At 39.3% G+C, this 20,904-nt stretch overlaps 1 protein-coding gene across 1 annotated transcript in view; it reads right to left on the reverse strand.

Moving 5' to 3' along the window:
* Cyyr1 (cysteine and tyrosine rich 1) overlaps positions 1 to 19,836 on the reverse strand; it is a 92,603-nt gene extending 72,767 nt beyond the window's left edge. Inside the window, exons 1-2 of the mRNA XM_034514719.2 lie at positions 19,445 to 19,836; positions 14,147 to 14,249 (exon numbers count right to left, since the gene is read on the reverse strand). Coding sequence (XP_034370610.2) covers positions 14,147 to 14,249; positions 19,445 to 19,832 — 491 coding nt within the window. The 5' untranslated portion in view covers positions 19,833 to 19,836. The remainder of the gene's footprint in view (positions 1 to 14,146; positions 14,250 to 19,444) is intronic.
* Between the last annotated feature and the right edge of the window lie 1,068 nt (positions 19,837 to 20,904).

Below are 20,904 nucleotides of genomic sequence, written 5' to 3' on the forward strand. Positions count from 1 at the left end.
CAAATAGGCAGTATAGATTTGAGTTACATTTTGCATTTTAAGATGCCATTTTTTGTCATTTACTAGGTATATTTAGAGTATCAGTGTGATTATTGGTAACTTTGGACTTACACTGACAACATTGTTCTTTCCATCTGTTTCCTTGTTCCTTTTATTACCTTTTGTGCCTTCCTGTTTGGTTAAATCAATGTGCGCTATTTTCTTTCCTTCACTGCCGTGAAACTGTAACCAAGTAAAGCAACTTCAGAGTTTGATTTGGCTCGTGGCATGGGAGTACAGTCATCATAATGGAAATAGCTCATGGCGTATAAGAGTGCAGCCAATCATCATGGGGGACAAGGCCATGGTGTAAGGGTGCAGTCATAATGGAGAAGAAGGTCATGGCGTGAGGGTGCAGCCCATCGCCATGGGGAACAAGATCATGGCGTGAACCCAGTCTTCATAATGGGACCAAACTCGTGGAGTAAGAGTGTAGCCAGACATCATGGGGAACAAGTTCTTGGCGTGAGGGGGCAGCCTGTCATCATGGGGAAGGCATGGGGGCAAGTGGGAAATGAAGTGAATCATTGCGCTGCATCTGCAGAAGAGGTGAATCTCATTCCTCAGCTCCTTTACTTTCGTTCAGTCCAGGACCCCAACCTTAAGAATAGAGCTGTCCAAGTTCAGATTTCTCCTCTCAGCAACACCTCTCTGGAAACAGACACACTCGGGGGTGTAGTGCTACAGAACTTCAAATCACGTTGATAGTGGTAATTGACCATCATCATTAACATTCCATTTTAACTATGGAATTTTGATACATTGTGCTATAGATCAATAAATCTATCGTTTTTACTGGATGCTCAGGGGGATGATAGAAGGCAGACTTATCTTTACTTTGACTGAATTTGGTATCCTTTTCATAGGAGAGCAACACTTCCACAAGGTACTTTGTCATCCCAGCTCTCCTGCTTTGCTCCTAGTTGCATTAGATATTGTGCCTGTGGCATAGCAATGCCCATTGTATGCACTGTACCCTGTAAGTGCATTACAGCACATTATGCTTTCCATGTGACTATCAGCTGCATTTTAAAGACTAGGCAGAAGCATAAAGCAGACTAATACTTACCAGCTCTGGACGAGATGTTCTTAATCTCATTTGCTTTCTGGCACCATCTGCTTTATTGCTTATTTTCGTTTAATAATTCTTTTAGGTCAGATCTGCTGGCCTAATGCTGTCACAGTTTTTCTTAATAATGCAATCTTTTGTTTTCTTAATCTCAACATAGCTGTCTTTGCTGAGGGATATTTATACTGCATGTAGAAATGTAGATCTCTACTTTTCCAGCACTTAAAAAAATAAAGCATTGCTTTTCTGTCTTCTGTATTTCTGATGAAAAAAAAAAAGTATTCAAGCCATGGTTGAATGTTCTTTCAAAATATTTTCTTTAGTTTTTACTTTTTTTTTTTGTTGTTATGTTCTACCTGGGTGAGAGTTTATTTGTGTTTTTCCAATTTGAAATTGGCAGAAATTCTTGGATATGTAGATTCAAAATGGACATTTCTTCATTATGTCCCCCTCTTCCCACTTTATTCTACGATTTTCTAGTGGGTAATCCCTACACCATTGCCATCTTTTGATTTTCTTCCCCCTTGTGATAAGACCTTTCCCTGATCTTCTATGTGTTGAGTAATGATGTATTGTAACCTGGACTTTCTTCAGTCCAAGTCATGAGACAGAATTTTATCTGAAAATTATCATTTAGATTCAGTTGAGAGCATAGATCCAACTTCTATGAGTGGCAGTTGTTGTTATAGCAATTTCCTCCAAGTTGGGACATCTGTGCTGCATGGAGTCTCTTTAAGACTCAGGACATTCTGTGATAATGCTCCTTAAAAATCATGAAATAAACTACAAGGAATTCTCAGGAACTTCCTGAAACTGACAAGTTTCACTAGGCCCCCTCCTTCTCTCTTATGAACCATCACCCATGCTGGTGTAGGCTTTCTGTGATACAGCTGCTTTTGAGTTGGTTTTGCTCCCATAAATAACCCCTCCTCCATATTCTTATAAGTAACCCAAATAAACTCATTGGTTCACTAAGTTTGACTTAGGTGGTATCTTTACTTTGGTTTGTTGCCAATACACTATCTGGGGTGAGTAGACATTTGTTCAGGAGTTCATATGTAATTATAAGAGCCTATTCTTGATTTTCTCCAGCCTTTATCATTTCAATAGTATTTTCTGCCTCCATAAGACAACCCCTTTTGGGTCTCTTGCCAAAAGATGTGCTTTATTTACTCAACATTTTGAACATATCTACAATGAACTCATACATACAGACGGAGGATGGAAAGAAAGGAGGGAGGGAGGGAGGGAGGGTCAGCACATGAATGAGAATTGGGAAGAGAGTGAGACTTGCTCCATAGGTTCTAGTCTCCTGGTCCTACATCATTCTGATTAGAAAGTAAGGTCTGCAGCTGCAATTGTCCTAGCTTTGGGTCCTGCTGAGTCTTATGATTGGTTGTGTCCCTTGCTGCTGCTGCTTCACTGTTCAAGGGATCACCTAAGATGTTGGGTACAAAGGACTACAGCAAAGGAAAACATTACAGAATGCCCCCCAATATCAGAGCATAAAGAGACATTGCTTGCCCAGCCAGAGCTAGAGACCTCCTCCTACCGCTCTGAATGGTACTGAAGTCCACCTAGTATCTGCATTATGTTTGGTCCACTGTGAATTAAATAGAAGAAAAAACTTAGCAAGGCCTTAATTAGTTAGACAGAACTATGAATTTGGCTTGAATCTGTCAGGTATCCATAGCCTGCTGTACACACCCTGTCCAGGTTTGAGAGCTGGATTCAGTGGTGGCATGGGGTAGAATGTGCTTTCTCCATCTCGCCCAGAATCAGAACCAAAGTTTCTACTTAAAAAAAAAAATAAGAAACAAAAAACTATGATAAACACAGCACATACTTCATACGTATAGTAAGTTGACTGTATGAAGCCAAAAAGATGAATGAAAAGAAATTGTTTCTAGACATGATAGATCTCAGTCCTTGCAATAATCAGTGGCTTTGATTTGCCATACAATCTGTTTTTTATTTGTGACTGCTAGAAGGGCTTTCTGTCTGGAGGCTACTGTGATTGTACATTATATGCAATATCTTCCAGGCAAACTGGTTTTTTTTTTTTTTTTAACAGCCCTGTAAGTCTTATAAGCACAGCCTTTTATTGAGAGAACTGCTAATTAGCATAATTTTCGAAAAAGCCTAATCAGGACAATTCTAAACGGCTACATGAAAAGACACACTCCTATCTATAGAGCACTGTGATCCTACTGCTGAAATGCACAGCCATCAGAACACTGCTGTGTACATTAATTATTCATGTGCCAGTAGAGAAGAGCCAGACATGTTCAAAATAGATGCCAGAAAGCTTGTGAATTAAATTTCGAAAAGGGAATTAAGTAGAATTCTATAATGAAGCTGTTTGTGAAGCAAATTATTACCTCTTGGCTTTTATTATTATGTGTGCGATTTCTTTTTCATAAATAAGACTTATGTAGCCTTATTCAGACCTGTTCCTGTTTCTGAGACCCTTTTCGAACTCCCTGGCCAGCCTGTGGTCACACTGCAGACATATAAACCTAAGTTGCGTGGCTTTGGGGGCTGTGGTATACTTTTTGGCAATCTCTGTGCAGAGGGATACACAACACTTATTGAGCTGCTTTCCAGTCAGCAATCTATGACCACATTTGATGGAGAGGGAGGACTGCTTCCCTGGGGCTGAGATGCTCCTGTGTCAGCAGGTGGCTGTAGCAGATGTTACTCTTCTGTGGGCACTATAGAAGGCAAAAGAAAGTCCCTCAGCAGGAGAGCCCCCCCCCCTTCAAACTTTCCAAACTCTCTTGTCGATTCACCCTGATCTGCACTTGTTTTCTTTTCTCTTTTAGTCCAGATATTTTCCAAGTCTGATATGTTTACTAATGTTGAAAACGCATAAACCCTTGCTGAATGCTTCCATGTATAAATATGTCACCCAGCCCCTTTAGGACACAGAAGCAAAGTGTTCCTTTATTCCTCTTTTAACTATTTTCAAAAGAGGGTCAATGAGGTTAGAAAAACAGAGAGAATTCCAAAGACAATTTTTTTTCTGCATCTAAACATTCATGATCATTCTTCTATAACTTCCTTTTATTACAACCAATGCAAAGTATAAGAAGCTCCCAAAAATGTCTTGTGATCTAGTAAAGGGTGAGGCCTCTCCAGTTTTTGTAAGGTTGGATATTTTTTGATATTATAATCCTAAAGTAGAAAGTTTAGATACAAAGGATGTGCTTAAATTAATTCTTATCATTAGCTGTAACTAAGATATGAAATCAGCCTAGGTATTCAGGATGTATGGACTGATGAATGAACGGGCAATGATTAAGCATCACAGAATACTACTCAACTATTAGAACAGAATGCTGTCATTTGTACAAGCCTGGATAGAACTAGGAAGCATGTATTAAGCAAAAACGAACCAGAAACAAAAATACCACATTTCTATGTAGAAGCTACAACAAGAAAATCATCTTTTGTGTAGATTAACAGTTGCATAGGTTGGAAACTGGGAGGTGGATGGCTAAATGTAGGTTAGGTTTGACCACTGCATGTCTTCTGAATATGTCAATCACTGGACTCCATAAACTTGTGGAACTAATACAGTTTCATCAAAAATAAATTTTAAAAAATAATGTGTAAAGTTCAGAATTTTTCTGTCAGTAATATCTTAGAAGCTGCTATTGTATTATTTTTGGTATTTGTAGAGGAAGAATATTTTTTTAACATTTTAGAGTTGGCTCTCTGCAACCCCAGGTAGTTATTGTTTTTGCAAAAAGTAGCATAGAGAGATACTCACCGGCTGACCCCTAGCCAGTGGGAATGTGTACAGAAATACAGGGGAAGAAGGGATTTGTGATGTTTTTTGTATTTTTTTGTGATGTGCACAATGATATGAGGCATTTCTCTTGCTACAGGTAAAGTCTACTTCCTTCTGCCCTTTCCATTCCAATGATATAGAAACCACAAATTCTGTTGGTCTTGAGTCACAAAGATTCTGTGAGTTGAATAGCCCAGACATTCACCGGTGGCACTTCACATGGAATCCTATTAGACTCTATGAGGTTATCCTCGCCTGCAGAAATTCATTAGTTATGAAGAACGTTCTTCCTAACATTCTGCTGTTAGGGAGGTGTTGTGTTCTGGGCGGCAGCTGTCTGCCAGAATTCTTCAGGCAAAATGGAGGGAAAAAAATCACTCAGTGTATGGAATTTTCCCCTCCTCAATAAAGCATTTTATCTCCCCCAATTATGGAAGTGGATAAAGATGTAGAGGAGGCCGTTGCCATAACAATCTGTGGCTGTTGGGCCACTTTGCTTCATTGACGGAGCGCACTCACCACCGGGAAACACAGAAGTAAATCATCGTAATCAGATCAGCGTTTCAGCTCTGGTCCCCCTCATCTAATTCTAATTTAGCATAAACAGTGTGATCAGGAAGTGATGAGTGACTCTCATACCCTTTTCTGGGACGGCACCTAATTTGTATTCCATGGAAAGATAGTCTGGGAAGCCAATAACATATTCAAATTGTGATTTGAATTTTCTAAATAAATATTTATTCTGATGATGCATATTAATAATTTAGCACCCACAAACTCTCAAGGTGTTCAGGTTTCAGTGGAGGACTGACTTGCATTAAAACGGTATGTTATTGATCCTATAGAACCAAGAGCTTTGATGATGGGTTGGAAGACTGGCTTGTTACCCTTGAAGGCCTGGAGACAAACAAGAGACCTTAGAAACCTATGAATAATAATAGGGGCAGTGTAGTATTAGCAGAGAAGAAACAGACATTGGGGACAGAGAGTGTTAGTTGTTTTAAGAAAAGTCCGACCGCAGTTCAGAACAGACCACTCCAGACCACACGATTCCAAGGGGGAAGAGGTTTATTCAGGAGATGGGACGAAAGGTGGGGAGAAGAAGGTGGAAAGGTAAGAGAGAAGAGAAGTAGAGGCCGGCCATGACCACGTGGAGAGAGAGGAAGGTGGGGGAGGGGACAGAGAGACAAGAGGGTAAGAGAGAGAGTAAGAGAGTAAGAGAATAAGAGGAAGAGAGTGAGGAGGGGGCAAGCAGCCCCTTTTATAGTGGATCAGGCCTACCTGGATGTTGCCAGGTAACTGGGGAGGTGGAGTTTAGACAGAATACTAACAGGGAGCACCCCAAGTAGACTGTTAAGGTCCTCCTAATTTCAACGAATGCCAGGGATCCTTTTCATATACCCCATCTTGAAATCTTCAAGGAAAGTTGAATGCCTGTGTCCTACAGAAAGCTCAAGTTCAACTGAGCTGACCTTAAGTGAGATTTGTATATTTATATTAATCTAGAGTTAGCTAAAATTATCTTAGACAAGCATCCACTTAAAAAAAACAAGGACTGACTGTCTCACACACTGGGAGATGGGCATTTTGAAGATGGAGAATGCGAAAATACAATTGGATCTGGAATAGCCCCCAAAGCCCATGTGTTACACGATTGTTCCTCGGTTTGATGCTGTTGGATATGTGAGTTTTCAGAGATAGAATTCAATAGAAGAAAGCTGGGGATGTGCTCTTAAAAGACAATACTGTGACCTTCGTCCTGTCTGCCTCCTATATTTCTGGGTACTAGGAAGCAACAGGCCTTATCTACACACCCCAATAATGATATATTGTGCTGCCTCATGCTCAAAGCAACAAAAGAAAGTAACCATTTTGAATGGAAACCTTCTAACTTACAGATCACAACAAACCTTTCCTTTTACTATGTAGGATGCATCCGGGATTTTGCTACAGTAACTTGACTAACACATAAGACCCACACTGTGGCACAGTACTTGCTTCTACTGTGGTACTGGGCTGACTAGGAATTCTGCTTACTAGAAAATTTCTAAGCCCTAAAGTCTTTTGCTTATATAATCCAATAACACATAAGTTACTTTCTAATGAGTATATTTTTATTTCTAAATGTATTATTATTACTATTGTTATTGGTGGTGGTGGTGGTGGTAATGGTGTGTGTGTAAATGTGGGATGTGTATGACGTGTAATACACGTCTGTGACATGTGTAATGTTTATGTGTTTGTGTGTGTGTGTGTGTGTACAGTCATGTGTGTGTCATGGAGCAAGACATGTGTAGATCAAAGGACGATTCTAAGGAGGTAGTTCTGTCTTTCCATTGTGGGTTCTGAGGATCAAACTCAGGTTGCCAGCCTTGCTCAGCTAGCACATTTACCCACTGAGACATCTCACAGGCAGTATCTGTCCTTCAGAGACAGGATCTCATGGTTTTCCTGGCTAGCCTTGGACTCATGCTCATTCGACTTCAAGCCCCTGAGTAATTGGGATTATAGAGGTATGATAAATGCTCATATCTCTCATGTCTATAGGAAATGCCAGTTCTTGCTTTTATTACAGCCATTTTCAGTTTTCTAAGGTCTTTATCACATATAAACCTTTGGCACGGTCTTCCAAATTCAATGAAAAGCAACTCTGAGGATTCTGACTGCAGTGTCATGGAAGTGACAGATAATCCTGGAAAAACTGGCATCACTGCAATATCCCATCCACAGAAATGATGCTGGCCTCTCTTACTCCCTCATTCTGATGTGGTCTGAATATGAAATGCCTTCATAGGCACATGTGGTAGAGCCTAGGTACCCAGTATGTGGTGCTGTTTTGGTAAGTTCTGGAAAAGTAGGGACTAACTGAAGGAGGGAGGCCACTGGAATCAGATTATCCTTGATAATCTGGGGTAGATTATCCTTGACTACTGCCTATCTCCTCTCTACTTCCTGCCAAAAAAACAGTGAGGAAAGTCCTTTGCCACACATGACCTCCTGCTCCTGAGAATTTTCCCACGCCTAGAGAGTCATACAATCAGGTGTTTTCATCACATTGACACAAAAGTATATAACACTATTGAAGTTTTATGTGTTTCTGTTGCTCCATCAAATATCAAGTATATATGGAGTTGTTTACTATTTACCCCGAGTCTTTTGTTGGGAGTGGGAGGAATGATGGGGATGGAAGCCAGGAATTTCTGCATACAAGGCAAGTACTACACTGTTGAGTCATAACTCATCTTTCTTATGGCCCTTATGGTGGTTTGGGTGTTCATTTGCATACACATTAGGATTCCTGGTATGTGTTGCTGGCATATAGCAGTCCACTAATTTTGTTACACAAATTGTAGACACTGCCTACTTGGTGAAACTTTGTTAGTTTAAAAACTCTGTATTAACACGATCACATATTTTTAAATGACAATCAATAATTTAGTTTCCACCTTTCCAATTATTTTATCTTCTTTATGCTGCTTTATGGGACATGCGGATTGAGATTTTCAGTACAGTACTGAGTAGCCACAGTAACAGACAGGCTTGTCTATCACTGGCTTTAAAGGGAGGCATCTGCAAACCACTAAGGATGGGAATTAATGCAAAATGATTTGACTTTATGAAGATAATCTATTAACCTAAAATTTCCCCTCTATCCATCATTTTTTAAATGTTTGAACAATGTGGAATACATTTTATCAGTTCGTTTTCCTTTTGAGATTTATTTATTTATAGCAGTGTCTGCTGCAGTTAGGGCTGTTGTGAACTCTTCATAGTTAAAGGTGACTTTGAACTTCTGACCCCTTTGCCTCCACCTCCCAAAGACTGGCATAAATGGGTATGTACTACCATATTTGGTTTAGGCAGTGCTGGAGAACCAAGCTAGGGCCTTTTGGATGTTAAGCAAGTTCTCTAGCAACTGCACAACATGTCCAGTTCTTGAGTTAGATTTTAGAATAATTCCTCTTCAAGAAGCCTTCAGGGCATGCTCAGGGCAGAGTGAAGCCTGGTCTTTTTGGTTCTGCTAGGTTTTCAGCTCTACCAACCATAGCAGGCTAAGTAATGTGCTTAGAGCTCTCTGTTACCCGCTAGTTTCCAAGAAACACACAGGCAGGTCTATGTTTTATTGATGGCTTCATCCTGCAGCAGTCGGAATAGAGCACAGAATAGCTGGAGTGCATTTCTACAAATAATTTGTTGAGGCTATGTCCTAGAATCTTCACCTGTTTGTTTCCTCAAAACTAATATTTATGTTAAATATATTTACATAAAAACTTCATTTTTAAAGGCAAGTAGAGTATATAATACAAATAATACATTTGACTAAAAAGTTTCATTTATCAACACATTTTTATTTGCTGTTAATAAAATAAACCCTAATATATAATTACACCCTCTGAGAGAGACACCTGCTTTCTACTTTGATAAAATAGAAATTATCTTTATATTTTCAATCAAGTTCATCTTTATCATTTTTTAACATTGTCTTTTTTTGTTGTTGTTCATCATGGCGCTATTAATAAAACAAAATTGAGACTTCTATGATATTCGTTAGTATTTTTTTTTATCAATTCAACCAAAACTAAATTTAGCTAGAAAATCGAAGTTTAACTGAGAAATTGCTTCCAATAGACTGGACAATATTTTTTAGATTTATGGTTGACATGGAAAAGCCAAGTCTACTGGAAATTGGTCCCACTTCTAGACTGGTATTCCTGGGTTGTGTAAGAAGGCAGGCCAAGCAAGCAATGGGAAACAAAGTCATTCTTTTATGGTCCCTGTTTCAGTATCTGACTCCAGTCTTGCTTCCCTTTATGGAGGACTGTGTAAGCCAATCAATTCCTTCCTCCCAGAAGGAGCTTCTGGTTGTGTGGTTTATCACAGTAAGAGAGAAACAGCTAGAACATTCACAAACTGGATTTGCTCAGCGCTTACTTTTTTCAGAGTTTTTTTTTTTTTTTCATTTATGAAACTAAAATAATTTTATTTCCATTTAAATGCTATTCTTAACTGATGCAAAAGTCTCCTGAGTTCAATTAACATCCTCAGCTACTTAATTACCACAGGACCATAAATGTCATTTTGAAATGGAAAACCTTTATTCTTTAACTTCGTTTTGCCCTCATGCATAGCATGGCTCTAAAAATCACAGTAGTGATATTTATTAGCTGTCTTTGCAAACCTGTGAGTAATACATCTTTCATATTTCATTGTAAAGAAAAGCAACCATATCCCACCAGGATCTGCATTGTTAGTTCTTCCTCTTGATTGCTTCCTATGGGCATGGTTTTCTACTATTAGATGTGCTTGGATTAATCTTCATTTTAAAATGACAGACTAGAAAAGCAAAAACCTCTTTTTGAGTTAGAGAATTAAGTCCTACATCTGATGGTCTGGCTCACAGTAGCTCCCAGCCAATCTGGCCAACAAATAAGATTGTACAGTAATTTCTGATACAGTGGAGTGTCTTTATTTTTAGCAAGGTTATGTTATTAGTTTGCTCCAGTGGTTAACAGCAGATAGTGACTCTGTAACATCCTGTATTTCCTTGGATTCTACCAGTTCTAAAGAGTACCCTACAAACCACAGCTTTTCACTGGATTCACTTCTAGGGAATGTTAGTTGGGTTCTATCAACAACATAGATGCAAGCATCTCTTTACATGTCCATCAGGATGTCCCATCTTCTCTGTGGAAGAGTTGCTGAATGTGTGTGACTCAGTCTGGTGGGAAATTCCTCATTTCTCAAATTAACTCAAATTCTCACCTTGTTTTTAATACATAGAGGCTTCTAAACTTCAAGCACTTGCTCATATTATCAAAAATCTGTTAAATACAGAAATCACTATCATGTCCTATAGTCTATCCAAAGTGTTCTACACATTTGCCCTGTGGAATACTTGAAATCTCTATTTGAGGGCGTCTCTCTCTCTATGTTCTTAGTGATATCTAAGATCGTGTCTATCCTACATAAAGTCATATGTCTACTTTTTCCATGGGAAATGGAATTGTTTTATTTTAATTCAGGGAGGCATAGACAATAAGAGTCTATTAATAACAATCCACCTTTTATCTGACCCCTCAGTTTTGTATCTCTGAATCCAACTTTAATTTTCCTTCCGGTAACTTTGAACAAGACGGGTTTTGCCAAACGATCATTTCCTCACTTCTATCTTTGGCTGTGTGTGCAGGAGTCTCTCTGTCTCGAAGGAATTTCCTTTCCTTCACTGTTCATTTGTATAAACATGTACCCTTCCTTTAAAACTCTTATCCAGTGCCACTTGTGAAGCTTTCTCTAAACATCTCATTGTAAACACATACATTTCTCTGTCTCTGTTTCAGTGTCTCTGTCTCTTTGTCTCTCTGTCTCTGTCTGTCTCTCTCTTTTTCTCTCTCAGATACAGACACAGACACACACAGACACACAGACACACAGACACACACACACACACAGACACACACACACACACGTTAAGTTTTAAAAAGCAACATATCCCTTCTCAGCTATAATTGCTGCAGTGGTAGAGAGAGGCCCCATATTCCTCATCTAATCAATTTATAGACATTACAGAATGGCCCAGTTATCTTCTGAGTTCTCCCTCAGTTATTTTTTTTTAATTTCGTTTTAAACTAAATGTTGGCATTTTTATTTTGAAACTAAACCACAAGATAAAACCAATTTATATAATTATTCAAGACTAATTTTTATTATCTCCCTTTCTCTTTCTTTCTTTCTTTCTTTCTTTCTTTCTTTCTTTCTTTCTCTCTTCCTTTCTTCCTTTCTTCCTTTGCTACTTTCCTGATAACCTAAAAAGTTTAAATTTCTGTTAAGATGATTCAAATTATTTCACAGAATGTGCCCAGGAGCTTGAGAAAGGAAGTACAAATTTTGAATTCTGAACCAGCAATATTAGGAAACATGTGCATAAAAGAGCTCATGTGACCACTCTTAGGACTGATGCCCACTGCCCGCCCCTCCCGCCCCCCAACACCACCTACTACAACATAACAAAAAAAAAAAAAAAAAAAAAAAAAAAAAAAAAAAAAGGCTTGGGTGGAGTTGAAAACTCCTTTCAAATTTTAAACAATCACTGGAAATCCTGAAAATGTATCCTCCTCCATCCAGTGGGAAAAACACTTTAAAGTTTTTTGGTTTTTGTCCCCCCCCCCCAAGAATTGTTTAGCAAGAGCTTTACTCAAAAGTTTCTATTTTTGACAGAAAGTTCAGTTTTAACTGCCTGAAATATAATGCCATCTGGTTTTACTTTTCCAGTGTGCAAAACACAATTCCTTTTTCTCCGTTTATGCATAACAAGCCATGGGGTTCTAGTGACCCCAATTCATGTGTTGATCGGAAAGGTATATATTTCTTTTTGGAATCTAAGCCACAGAGAGCATATTTTCAAATTAAAAAATTTAAGATATTCTGCTTAATAGTTAGAGCCACAATATTTATTTCCCACTGAGACAGGGTGGGAAGTTAATAAACTGGACACCATACATACTGAAATTTAGGGAGCGTCACTAAATTTAGAGGCATCAAGGGCTCTAAGTTCTCAGAACTAAAGAATTCCAAACTTGCTCAATCATACCCATGACTGGTTCCACTCACACATATACTGGAACGGTAGTACAAGACATTCAGAAATCATTAAAAATATAATTTATTAATCAGAAGCTTTTAATTATCTTATATTCTGTGTAGCTATCAACAATCATAAAAGTCGTTATAGATATTTGAGTTATCCCATTCCTGTAAAAAAAAATGTGCTGATTGGCAATAAATTGCTTTGCCTCTGAATCTTCCATAAGGGAAAATTCAGAAAATTTACTTAGTTTATACTTCATTGAATATTTAATCTCCACTTAAAATTAACAAATCATTCATTTTCAAAATTTTATCCTAGCATTTCTTTCTTAGCTAATAGTCTTTAAGAATATCCCAAACCAGATTTTTGGGGGAACGAGGTCTTTAGTCAAATGTGTAATAGTAGATCTAACTTGGATTCCAGAAAGTTTTTGTTGTGATAGATTTCCCTTTTGAGAAACAGAGGTTTTTGCTGCTAGGCTTCTCAACGGACATGTTTTTTGGAGCAGCTGGGCTGTTGAGAACAAGCTTTAAGGAAGCTTCCTGTTTCCTCCTAAGCCTTCGGGAGACAGAAGTTGAACTGAGCTCCCTGGGAAAGGAAGAGTTTCCACTCATCACGGGCACATGGAGAAGGACGGCAGAAGAGAAGCTGGACCACTGCTCATAGCTGAGAGCCACAGGAGGCTCTGACTGAAGGGAAATCTTTTTACTAACTCTTGCTTTACACTTCTCAACTCTATGGGCAGAGGAGCCACAAGCTCACATTTAGAGGGATTTATCAGAACTACAAAAATAATTTTCAAGGCTTTCAACCCAAAGGCAGGGATCACCCCCATTGTCCTTTGGTCAGAACAGCAATAAAATACATTCTTAATCTAATACAGGGGGCCTTCTAAACACAGTCTGCGTTTCTGTGTGGGGGGTGTGATTATACATTACTCATACCTACCTTTATTTAGGTTCTAAATTTATTTCTGAATTGTCATATATGCATTATATAAATAACTGAGATTTTATATAATTGTTTTCTTTATTTATAATCTCTCATTTTCCTTAACCAGTGATGCATTAGATAATTTTGGGTGTGGCTGGTAAATAAGCTGACCATAATTTAACAAGAAATGTTAGTTTATACATTCTTCAATACAGAAGACCAAAGTATATCATGAAAGAGTTTATCAATAATAAGACTACTTGACTCATTATTATAATACATACAAGAAACAATGAAAGGATACTTTTAAAACTCCCTTCTAATAAAGGCAATTTTTATTAATTTACACATCTATCAAGTAATATTATATACATGGTATTGATGAGTGTTTAAATCTCTAGTAAAAACTTTTAAATCAATAACCAACTTTTGATTTGTGTGTGTGTGTTTGTGTGTGTGTGTGTATGTGTTCATGTGTGTATATGATGAAATTTCATGCAGTACTCTAGACTGGACTGGAAATAATTATGTAACTCAGGCTGCCTTTGAACTCTTGGCAATTCCTCTGGCTCAGCCTTTCAGTGCTGAAACTACATTACAAGCATGAGCCACCTCAACTCCTGTATGAATCTTCACTGTCTTGTTTGCACTCGTAACTTAGTGTTTCTTGAAAGAGTGACTAGAAAGGAAGAGAAGAGCGCTGTCAGGTTTGACCCCTACTCACGAGAGAATGTTCCCAATATAGGCGTAGTAGGAGCAACAGTAGGGTGTACTTCCATCACAGCAGTAAGAGCGGCACTCTTTGCCACACTGAGCAAGGCAATCCTCTACAAAGGAAAAATGAGAGCGGTTGAGGTTGTGAAATCTCAGTTTAAGGTAAAATTATCTCATTCGTGTCTAAACCAACCAGGTTTTAGAGCAAAGAGATGTTCATTTTCACATTCTAAGTTCCAAAACCTAAGAGTCTAAATTGGCTTTTCTCCATGGGAAAACTCTAAGCTGGTAGACATAAAGGCATTCTTCCCAAGTCCCCTTCTCTGAACATTGTATCTGCAGTTGCAAAGTTGGCTTTGGGTGAACAAGATTATGAATGTATCTGCTCATCAGTCAATAAAGTTACCAGTAGAGGTTTTATAATAGCTTTTATACAGCAAAATTTCCTGACTTTGGAGTATTGATTCGTTATTAAGTTCAACTAATGAAAAATATTATTGGCATGGAAAATGCCATCAGTGATCATTGAAAACTAATATGTATATTTGCCATGGTAATTTAGTAATGCTTTTTCCTATGTTATTTTTACCTCCATAATTAGACTTCCTAAACATACAATTACAGAATTGTGTCTCCATCCTGTTGATCTGCTAGGCTGGGAAGGCAAGGAGCTGGTTAGAGAAAATGTCCATATAAATAACTTATAAATCCACAGTTTACTTGATATCATATTGAAGAATCAGTAAACTATAAATTAGCACAATGTGAAAGCAGGAAATTTCTGATTAAAAGAATATGTTGGATCTCATAGGACTATGTTGCTTTTCAGTATGTACTTTTCAACAACAGAATGTATGCAGAAGTATTTAATAAGAATCACACTGACCTTAAGTAACTTTTTGTCCCACCCAATGATTTATTTTACACTATACAGTCATCATTGAGCTCGAAGAAGCAGTAGAAATCATAGTGTATGTGTTTCAGGTACATATTTTAAAAGCATTTTAGTCCCACAATTTACATTGTATACTCAAGAATTTCAAAACGAGCTACTTCCAGCTCAGCGCCTGAAAGTAATGTGGATTGTATGCTGTAAATTACATAAAGATTTTATTCCTATCAAAGCTAATATATTGAAAGTACAAGGGTTTATATTTATGGACACATGTTATTTTATTGCTTTCTTTTAAAAAAGGAAACCTGGGGGGTGGGGCTTTTAGACCAGGTCTTCCTAAGACGTGATCCAAATGGAGCAGAGGCTGTCCGACTTTGTTAATTAATGTGGTTCTCCTGGAACAAGTGAGAAAGGTCATATTTTCTTCCTCTTCACCTTATTTCTGTATCACAGATGAACAAAATGAACTTTAAAAGTTTCCACTTGACTGGAGAGGGAAATTATTTTTGTTACTCTCCTTAAATCCGCACGAGAAACATAATCAATCATATAGCTCCAAGAAAGAAGCTATAACATCAACAGTGTTTTCAAGAAAATGCATCACTTTTTGATTGTCTGGTTGGTGTAGCCCAGGCTGGACTAGCTACCTGAATGCTAAAGATGACCTTTAACCCCAGATTTCTTGACTTTATAGTCTACACATTGGGATTAGAGGCATATGCCACTTTCCCCAGCTAGGGCACTGTAATTGTTTAAGCTTCCTATTCTACAGTGTCCTTAGTGAATTTCTCCAGCTTGATATTTTCCTTGCTGTTGTTGTTCAATTGATTCAGGTATTTAGACAAGTCAGCTCTCTGCAGAGGTTAGCAGGGATGTGCTGTTGTTTTGTTCTTAATAGCTACTGAGATCATGAAGTGTAGACCCCATCACTCCTGGTGCTGACTGGGAGCTCTGACTTCCAATTAAGCTTCTCAGGAACTGAATGATTCAACTGCCCCATTGCACTCGTTACTGTTACTTCTGACATGAGGACACCATGTTATCAAAACACTGCGAGCCAGCTTTACAGGAAACCAAGCCCCAGAGTCTCAAGCCACGAAGCTGGATAATTCCTGCAGCAAACATCCGTGTCACACATGGTTCGTTGTTTTTTGGTACTTTCTAGCACTTCTGTCTACTTCCCAGAATTAAACTAAGGAAAAGGGTGACTTTCGTAGCTTGACGAGTGTCCTCACCATCATAGCCCTTTCTCCAATCAGACCCGGAAGCTAATTGTGCTATCGTAGTCATTTTTTTTCTCATATTATGAGAGTAATCTGGTGGAGATCACAGCGTGCACTGCACTGGGCTGTTTCTCCTTTGTGAAATAGTTGCCCACTGAAAATAAAGACTAGAAAAAAAATCACTCCTAATATCCCAATTAATATCCCTGAAAATGAATTCAGACTGTCTTCTAGTAGTTTTCAATGAAAGGTGTCATCTGGGAGGTTCCCCCAGCATACCTGCCCACCCCACCTTCAGGAGTGTGTAGTACAGGAGTATAGGATAGCTCTATCTGGCTTGAATCTCTTGCTTAGAAATGGCTTCTGCCAGCTACAGCTGAAGTTGACAGGAAGGAAAAGGAGGGGCTGAGGCCCAGAAGGTAAAACCTTGATCGAATCCTGTCTTCGTAGCCTGCAGTTGGAACTGTACAATAGTATAAAGAGTTCATTGGGAACTCTTTCCAAAAGTTACTCAGAAAAAAGGAAAAAAGAAAAACCCACAATGTATTAAGCATAGAAGATAATTACTATTTGCTTAACTTTGCTTAACCAAACAGAACATGAGTGTATTTCATTTGCTTTGTGCAATATAACTAGGCCATGGTCAATGTATCCACTTAAGGGGTTTTCTGTGTTGTAAAATCCCTTATTAGAATTCATTTATTAGAGTGTTTGGGCATTTAACCACAACAAGTGTGTCTACTTATATGTCTCAGTTCCAACCAAACTGAACTAGCCATTGTTGGGATTACCCATTTTACCATGCAGCCTATGTGAATACTATATCCTAATGTTTTCTTGGTCCAGGGCTTTTTTAGTCTCTAAATGTCTTGTTCTTGCTTGTTTTCTTCATTCAGATTTCCCAAGTTATGCCTGGATATGACTGAGCTCTTCTGTGGTCTAGTAGCCTTGCCTGCCTGTGAGGCTCTCTTGGTGAAAATAGGAAGCATTACCCAAAGGGGCTGACTCTCTTGAAACGGCCCCCTTCTTTGATAACTCTAGAACAAGATTGTACCTGTTCTGTGACGCATGCTTTCGCACGTTAAACTGATCTATGAGCTCACCTTACAGTCCACCAAAAACTCAAGAGCATGACCTCTACTCCAGCATCAAATAAGTGTGGTAACCTTAAAACAGCTTCTGAAACAGGAGATTCGGGAATTTTTACCAAAGAACTCATGAGCTCACCATTTCTCAAACAAGCTAACAAGCCACCATAGAGCTGGGCTTGCAACTCCTCTGCAGCTGATTAGATAGAAGCCTGGGAAAGTGAAAACTACCTATAGAAACCACCTCGATAGTTGCTGGCTATTGGTGAGGTTCCCTGAACACTGGAGGAGCTGTGAACTTAAACCAGAGAGTGAGAAATGGACAAGAGCAGCCTTTTAGCCTGCCCTGTTCTAAGGAAGAGACACAGAAACAAGAAGCTGAGGACCCATGAGGGTCCTAAGTCACGTCAGCAGTACTACCTGCAGCATCATTTGCTTCTTGCTATTTTCTTGAGTCTTATGTTACTTTGATAAGAGGTGGGGAGAAACTAGAATAGAGATGTTGATGTAAAATAACCAGGACCATTGATACTTAGTGCCTCCGGTAGAAACACTGTACACAGTCTCAACAGCAGAAATGCTACGATCACTAGAATTGAAACTGTCTTCATCAAGTAAGAGGTACTCTTTCTACTTTTATTAACTTTATACTAGGGCTGGAGAGATGGCTCAGTGGTTAAGTAGCACTGACTGCTCTTCCAGAGGTCCTGAGTTCGATTCCCAGCAATCACATGGTGGCTCACAGCCGTCTGTGATGGGATTTGATACCCTCTTCTAGTGTGTCTGAAGACAGAGCTACAGTGTACTCATATACATAAAATAAACAAATCTTAAAAAAAAACCTTTATACTATTGTTAATATAACTTTTAGATATCAATTTGCTCTTTAAAATATGCTTCTTTTTGAGACAGGGTCTCCTATGAGGTGGGGATGGGGTCTTAAACTAACTATACAGCCAAGCATGACCCAGAACTTCTGACTTTCCTGCCTCTACCTCCCCAGTGCTGGGCTTACAGACATGGGTCTCTTCAGCTGGTTAATGCAGTACAAGGGACTGAACCCAAGCCTTTTTTGTTTGTTTGGCAAGTACTTGACTAACTGTGCTCAACCCCAGGCTCTAGTTTGCATCTTAATAGATGAAAATTTTCAACCCACAAGGACTCCTTTCTGGAGTGAGTAATTTGATTTTGATGCAGTGGTGAAATTTAATTGTTTTGTTGTCATGAAGGAGGGTGAAGAACATTTTCCTTTCAGTTGGAGTGTCTTGAGAAGCGGTAGAGAACTGAGCTGCACTGCCGGTGCCTAGGTCAGCCTGTGATTCATTGTCTTAGAAAGTTAGAAACACAAGATGCTTTTAAGCGCACGATGCCCGTGAACACGAGGATGCAAGAAGCACACGTGTAATTAAATTTATACTTGACTAAGCAGTGAAAGGCCATCTAAGGCTCCCTATCAAGCTTAGAAGAAGGAAAGCACTCTGCTTCATTAATTATCAGCAATTGCCACTACGAATAATTATAAGGAGGGAAACGAGGGGCCTTTCACAAACAGGTGCTTAATCACATTTAAAAAAGAAAATCATAGTTGCCTGGCCTGGCAAAATCCTATTTCGCCCAGACCGTATAACTCAGAGTATAAGGTTTCTCAGTCGATTTTGTGTTGCTTCTAAAATTTAAAAAAAAAAAAAAAATGGGGTCATATCTAAAGTAACTGACTTCTAAAAGAGGGAAAGTGGATTATTCCAGACTTGAGCAGCCTGAGATAAAATACAAAAGTCGCTAATGCGTTTATTTTGAATAACTTCACCTTTAAGTTTCAAGTATTTTAAAGAGTCTCTGGCGGGCCTGGACCAAAGTTCATTTAAATCCTGGATGTGTTTTTACATTAGCTAGATTAAAATCCTCTTAAATGCGAGCTTTTGAGTTGCTTTACAAACAAAAAAGAAAGCAAAGCAGCAAATTAGTAATGGTAAAAGAGAGATGGGGTTTGAGCACGCGAGTGTCTGGTGTTGCCTCCTAAGGGAATCGCCACCCTTCCACGTTCCTGCGTTGACCCCACGCCCCTGGTTGGACCCGCTGTTTCTGTTCCCGCTACCACTGACCTGCATAAACAAAGAGCAGGACCAACTTCGGAAGCAGGACCCCTGGACGCCAGGGCAGCCTCAACGCGTCCATCCAAGCCGGTGGCCCAAGCTGCTCTGTAGGACAGACGGGTAGACTGGAGTGAAGGGACAGCCAGGAACCCCAGCAGCGATGCGGAGGATACAGGCGGTCAGGAGAACAGGGATATGCTCCCGAGGGCAGGATCCAGAGCCGTCCTGGCCATGACCCCAGCCCTGGTGAATCCTGCCGGGTGCAAGGCAGCTGGGCGCCGGTGGTCCTAGCCTGATGAGTTGCCGCAGGGGTTTTATGTCCCGCCCAAAGGTGCTGTGCTCGGGCAGCAAAAGGCAGCCTCTCTGGCGTCCTTGGCCACCCAGGCTCACGTTTCATCTACGAGGGTGGCACCAAAGTGGGATGGGGGTGGGGAGGTGACGGACTCCTCCCCACTTGGCTGAGTTTTCCTCTATAGAATGGCAGGGTGCTTGGCTCCAGCAGGAAGGAACTTCTGAGTTGTTTGGCTTTTGCTCCAGTTTAGCCAACCCTCCCCACCCCATCCCACCCCCACCCCCACCCCCCAGGTCTACTGTCCTCTCTGGGTCACAACAACTCCCATCCTTTTTTTTTTTTTTTCCCTCTTTTTGAAGGAATGGATGAGACTTTAGCTTCTTGTCTAAACAAATGAAGGTGTGAGTTTTCAGATTTAAAAGGCACAAGGAATGTGAAACTGCACAAACTGTACAGTATCTCGACAGAAAGCTGGTAAACGTCCATTTATCAAACACTTAAAGCAGTTCAAGCAAATGCAAGGGTGAAACAAGAGGTGTCTGACCACAGCTATTGCTCTGGTGTTACTGTCCTATGCAATTAGATAAGAGAAAGAAAAAATATATATAACATTCTGAATCGAAAATATTAGCAAGTAACTTGTTCACATGTATGGGAAAATGAATCGAAGCAGAAACTCTTTTCTTAAAAAAAAATGTTTTTTTCTCTTTGTAAATATAAGTCCTCAATACTATGCAGAAAGGAAACAGAAAAATAAAACACTTCTCTTCGCTAAGAAGAGCCAGTAAAATAATGTGTTTTTCTCCATCACTCTGAAAATTGAAGATAAAATAGACCTTACTAGAACTGCCAACCTGAAGCTCTTCAGGTAAATTGGCTTCCAAAGTTCATACAGAAATTGAATATGTAAGGACAGGAAGTCAGCTAACAGAAATCTGAAGATATTTACAGCCAACTCACTGCATTTTTAAAAGATTAAATTGATTGGAAGTCATTGTGAGTATAAAACCAAGTAATGAAATTACTGATTTTAGGAAGCAACATACAGGTTCAAAGCTAAATGTATCTGCACCTTAATTTAGTCTGATATATGTCCGCGTGTGGCTTAGAACAGACCGCACCAGACCAAACGGTTCCAAGTGGGGTTTATTCAGGAGATAAGGCAAAGATGCAGGTG

The sequence above is a fragment of the Arvicanthis niloticus genome, chromosome 12, assembly GCF_011762505.2.
Source record: "Arvicanthis niloticus isolate mArvNil1 chromosome 12, mArvNil1.pat.X, whole genome shotgun sequence".
Lineage (NCBI taxonomy): Eukaryota > Metazoa > Chordata > Mammalia > Rodentia > Muridae > Arvicanthis > Arvicanthis niloticus.